Here is a 5,703-nt window from a genome sequence, read left to right on the forward strand (position 1 = left end):
TCTTTACCTCCCGATCATTTCGAGACTCCTTGTCACATCCGTGATCACATCCGGGACTCCAAACAATATTCGGTCACCAAATCATATAACTCATATAACACTATATCGTCAATGAATGTTAAGCGTGCGAACCCTACAGGTTCGAGAACTATGTAGACATGATCGAGACACCTATCCGGTCAATAACCAATAGTGGAACTTGGATGCTCATATTGGCTCCTACATATTCTACGAAGATCTTTATCGGTCGAACCGTTATGACAACATACGCAATTCCCTTTATCTATCAACAAACACCTTCGGAGATACTAGTAGAGCATCTTTATAATCACCCAGTTACGTTGTGACTTTTGATAGCACACAAGGAATTCCTCCGGTATCCGGGAGTTGCATAATCTCATAGTCGAAGGAATATGTATTTGACATGAAGAAAGCAATAGCAATAAAACTGAACGATCAATATGCTAAGCTAATAGATGGGTCTTGTCCATCACATCATTCTTCTAATGATATGATCCCGTTATCAAATGACAACTCATGTCCATGGTCAGGACACCTTAACCATCTTTAATCAACGAGCTAGTCAAGTAGAGGCTCACTAGGGACATAGTGTTTGTCTATGTATTCACACATGTATTTAGGTTTCCGATCAATACAATTCTAGCATGAATAATAAACATTTATCATGAATAAGGAAATATAAAATAAAAACTTTATTATTGCCTCTAGGGCATATTTCCTTCATTGGCTTGTGGCCCCACCGAGGGTCTTCTCTGATACTTCTTTCTTCCAGTATTTTTTATATATTCCAAAATAATTATTCGTAAATTTTCAGGCCATTTGAAGCTCCGGAGAATAGCTATATCTAATGTAGCTTTTTCAGGATCAGAATTCCAGCTCCTGACAATCTCCCTCTTGTCATGTATCTTGCAATTTAAGAGAAAAAATCATTAAAATTGCATCATAAAGTGGATTATAACTCTAAAACATTAAAATAACAGTAGGAAAACATGACGCAAAATGGACGTATTAGTTACTCATGTGTCTGCTAGAGTGCCGAAGTCACAAGCCGCATCATACATGGGTAGAAAGCACTACACAAGTCAGAATGTTCTTGTTGCTGTTGAGTTTGATCTAAAATTGACATATGTGTTAGCTGGCTGGGAATGATTAGCCCATGATGCTAACATTCTTTCTCACGACATGTCTCGACCTGATGGCAATTTCTACCTAGGAGATGTTGGCTATGCATGTCTGCCTGGTGTTCTTCAACCCTTCAGGAAAACCAGGTACCATGTGAACGAGTTCTCTGGCAAGAACTATCCTAGGGTTGCACATGAATTGTTTAACCTGAGACACTCTAGCCGTAGAGTTATGGTTGAGAGGGTATTTGGAGCTCTGAAGAATGATTTAAGATCCTCGATCAGAAACCATTCCACATTGTTTCCACCCAGGTTAAGCTTGTTTTTGCATGTTGCATCCTTCATAACTAGATCCTACAACGGGGATATGATGAGCTTGTGACGGAGGAGGAGATGTGACGGTTGATGATGTTGATAGCTCCGACCTTGGTGTGGAGGCTTTTGACAATGAAGCCTGGAAAAACAAAAGGATGGAGTAGGCTGAGTCAACAAGGGCAAACAGGGCTCACACAAGGATCTGAAGGAGAAGAAGCAACTACAGTAGATGAGAAAAAGCAGCAATAGAAGAAGAAGAAGAAGAAGAAGAAGAAGAAGAAGAACAAGAAGAAGAAGAAGAAGGGGACAGAGTTCCACCGAGTTCGACGTCGATGAACTTTCCCCTGTTGAACCATATGAATTTTAATTTGTACTGTTGTTTGTTAGTAGTTAGGATGATCTGCCATTTGTTTCCTAGATAGGACAGAAACGATGTTTTTAATCATGTGTAGTAAGGTCATCACTAGTACGAAGGGGTGATCACACTGCATCGCGCAACCAAACGTCGGGTAGTGCATCAACCCAGTGCAACAAAGGCAACCAAATGACATTTTTCTCCCAGAGTACCATGAAAGTCATCCCTTCTCGAAACTTTACACATGAACATAACACAAAGGATGTGGCTAGGTCTCAGTTGACTGAGACTTAACCAAGTCTAAGTCAAGTGACATAACATGCAAGAAAGAAAAAAAAGAAAAAACTAAAAAGAAAAATGTGCACGGATCTCCACGTAAGATCACATGAATATAGTATCGGCTGAGACTTGGTTAAATCTTAGTCGACTAAGATTTAACAATCACGTAACACAAAACCATATTTGTTACAAAATAGCACAAAAATGTTTTATACAGTAGTACCTTTTTAAATTCGGGTACATGTGCACCCAGGTTGCATTGGTCAACATGCCATGTTTAGTAACCCACAAAAGATCCTGTCAAGACGCATTGCACCGTCTCGCATTCTCTCCCTAAACCTCAATTGTTTACCTTTCTTGTTCAAAAAGTCTAGTTTGTTTGTCCTTCTAACTCTCCTCTCCTGTATCAAAGTCAACATTTCCTCACCACCCACCCAAACCTACACCACACGAATTAGACGTGTCAGTCAGCTAACCCCACCCTCTCCCCTTCTCTCGGGGAGACCATGCACGCAACACGCCCCCGCCGCCATCGCTCGCACCCCGATTCCTCCCCTCCCCCGCTGCTCCGCAATGGCGCGCGTTGGTCACCACCCCATCTCCTACACCACCGCATCCCGGCCGCGCCACCACCACACGTGCCGCCGAGTTCTTTAAAACACGAGCTCCCAGGGACTCCCCGGACAAAGTCTTAACCACACCTCGCCCGGGCTGCCTTGGAGGAGAAGCGCCATCGCCTCTTCAAACCCACCTCCCGACCCCTCGTCCTCCTACTTAAGCTCGCCTCTGCGTGTCTTGCCTTTACGCCAGTAGCCAGCCAGCCAGCCAGCAGGAGTGCCGCGTAGTGCGTACATACATGCATGCCATGGCGCGGGCCGTGCACGACCGCCTCCCGTTCCTCGCCTCGCCGGAGCCGGCGCTCGCGCCGCCGGCGCCTGCCGAGAGGCGGAGGAACCCGTCCCTCTCCGAGATGCTCAGCCTCGTCAGCGCGGCCACCGTCGACCCGGCGGGCACCGACGACGACGGCTCCGTGTTCTCCCTCCCGATGCCGCAGTCCGCGCCTGCCGGCGTAGGTGATAATAATGCGGGTGGCGAGGCGCCGGGCCGGACCATCCAGTTCCGGCTGGCGTTCACCGACCTGACCTACAGCGTCCGGCGCGCGCGCCACGGCGGGGACGGCGGCGGCGGGGGGCTCTGCCTCCCCGTGCAGCGCCGGTCCGACCGCGTCACGGCGGCGCCCGACGCGCACGCGCCGCGGACCAAGGCGCTGCTGGCCGGCGTCTCCGGGGAGGCCAAGGAGGGCGAGATCCTCGCCGTGATGGGCGCCAGCGGCTCCGGCAAGTCCACGCTCATCGACGCCCTCGCCAACCGCATCTCCCGCGACGCGCTCAAGGGCTCCGTCACGCTCAACGGCGAGCCGCTCACGGGCAACATCCTCAAGTCCATGTCCGCGTACGTCATGCAGGACGACCTGCTGTTCCCCATGCTCACCGTCACCGAGACGCTCTCCTTCGCCGCCGACTTCCGCCTGCCGCGCTCGCTCTGCGCCGCCAAGAAGCGCGCGCGCGTGCACGCGCTCATCGACCAGCTCGGCCTCCGCGCGGCCGCCAACACCATCATCGGCGACGAGGGCCACCGCGGGGTCTCCGGAGGCGAGCGCCGCAGGGTCTCCATCGGCACCGACATCATCCACGACCCCATCCTCCTGTTCCTCGACGAGCCCACCTCCGGCCTCGACTCCACGTCGGCGTTCATGGTCGTCAAGGTGCTCCGCCGCATCGCCGAGAGTGGCAGCATTGTCATTACCTCCATTCACCAGCCCAGCCAGCGCATCCTCGGCCTCCTCGACCGCCTCATCCTCCTCTCCGGTGGTCACACCGTCTTCAGCGGAGCCCCCTCCGCGCTCCCGACCTACTTCGCCGAGTTCGGGTTCCCTGTCCCCGACGACGAGAACCGCGCCGAGTTCGCGCTCGACCTCATCCGCGAGCTCGAGGCGTCGCCGACGGGGACGAAGCCTCTCGCCGACTTCCACCGCACGTGGAAGCTCATGCACGCGGCGAGGGACGACGCCGCGGCGTGGGCGCCGACGATGTCGCTCAAGGAGGCCATCAGCGCGAGCATCTCGCGCGGGAAGCTGGTGTCGGGCGCGGACGTGTCGAGCGGGGAGGCGGCGTCGATGCACACGTACGCGAACCCGTTCTGGGTGGAGATGAAGGTGCTGACGAAGCGGTCGGCGATCAACACGCGACGCATGCCGGAGCTGTTCCTCATCCGGCTCGGCGCCGTGGTGGTGACCGGCGCGATCCTGGCGACCGTCTTCTTCAAGCTGGACCAGTCGCCCAAGGGCGCGCAGGAGCGGCTGGGCTTCTTCGCCTTCGCCATGTCCACCATGTTCTACACCTGCGCCGACGCACTCCCAGTGTTCCTCCAGGAGCGGTACGTGTTCCTCCGGGAGACGGCCTACGGCGCGTACCGCCACGTCTCCTACGTGCTCTCCAACGCCATCGTCTCCTTCCCGCCGCTGGTGGTCCTTTCTCTCGCCTTCGCGCTCACCACCTTCTTCGCCGTGGGGCTGGCCGGCGGCGCGTCCGGGTTCGCCTTCTACACGCTGGCCATCCTGGCGTCCTTCTGGGCGGGGAGCGGGTTCGTGACCTTCCTCTCCGGCGTGATCCCGCACGTGATGATCGGGTACACGGTGGTGGTGGCCATCCTGGCCTACTTCCTGCTCTTCAGCGGCTTCTTCATCAACCGGGACAGGATCCCGGCCTACTGGCTGTGGTTCCATTACCTGTCGCTGGTCAAGTACCCGTTCGAGGGGGTGCTGCAGAACGAGTTCGCGCGCGGCGGCGAGTGCTTCGTGCGCGGCGCGCAGATCTTCGACAACTCGCCGCTGGGGGCGCTGCCGGAGGCGGTGAAGGAGCGGGTGCTGGCGTCCATCAGCTCGGCGCTCGGGGTCGGGATCGGCGCCGACACCTGCGTGGCCACGGGGCGGAGCGTGCTGCGGCAGGCCGCCGTGACGCAGCTCGGCAAGTGGGAGTGCCTGCTGGTGACGGCGGCCTGGGGCTTCTTCTTCCGGATCCTCTTCTACTTCAGCCTCGTGCTCGGCAGCAAGAACAAGAGGAGGTGATCATTCGTGCAGCGCGCGCGGATGCGTACGTTTGATTTGAACCGTCCGAGGAGGGAAGAAGACGATGACATGATTAAGCAGATGCCACACTATTATCATCTATCGGTCTCTGCAATTGTTGAACAGATGTGCTTTTGACTTCTTTTTTCCTTTTCTTTTCTTCTCCTTGTGATTTTGCAAGTCAAATAATTAAGTGGTTCATACTTCATACATATGCTTTCCTATCCACTGCCCTTTTTGTTCATTTTCCATGTGTGTTGTAGCCTTGTAGACCTGTGAAATGAAGTATTACTGCTATTTTTGTTCCAAAATGCTTGTCCAAATCTCAGGAAAAACAAACGCAGTCTGATGCAAAGCAACATGGTTTTGTAGTGTTGTGGTCGATCACTTATTATCCGTTTCTCCCGCCTCACTTTATTTGGTGGGATGTGGTTTGGAACTTCACTCATAATGCATGCGCCGTGTTGTTCACTGGTGCAGAAAAG

At 53.5% G+C, this 5,703-nt stretch overlaps 1 protein-coding gene across 1 annotated transcript; it reads left to right on the plus strand.

Annotated features, from left to right (window-relative positions):
• Positions 1-2,660: 2,660 nt before the first annotated feature.
• On the plus strand, positions 2,661-5,428 carry LOC119269507 (ABC transporter G family member 6-like). Its single transcript, XM_037551357.1, has one exon. The coding sequence runs from the start codon at positions 2,948-2,950 to the stop codon at positions 5,216-5,218; it is 2,271 nt and encodes a 756-aa protein (XP_037407254.1). The 5' UTR covers positions 2,661-2,947; the 3' UTR covers positions 5,219-5,428.
• Positions 5,429-5,703: the final 275 nt, after the last annotated feature.

Source organism: Triticum dicoccoides, chromosome 3A, assembly GCF_002162155.2.
Source record: "Triticum dicoccoides isolate Atlit2015 ecotype Zavitan chromosome 3A, WEW_v2.0, whole genome shotgun sequence".
Taxonomy (NCBI): Eukaryota; Viridiplantae; Streptophyta; class Magnoliopsida; order Poales; family Poaceae; genus Triticum; species Triticum dicoccoides.

Coding starts and splice junctions, on each gene's coding strand:
- LOC119269507 (XM_037551357.1), top strand. CDS start 2,948: ATGCATGCCATGGCGCGGGCCGTGCACGACCGCCTCCCGTTCCTCGCC.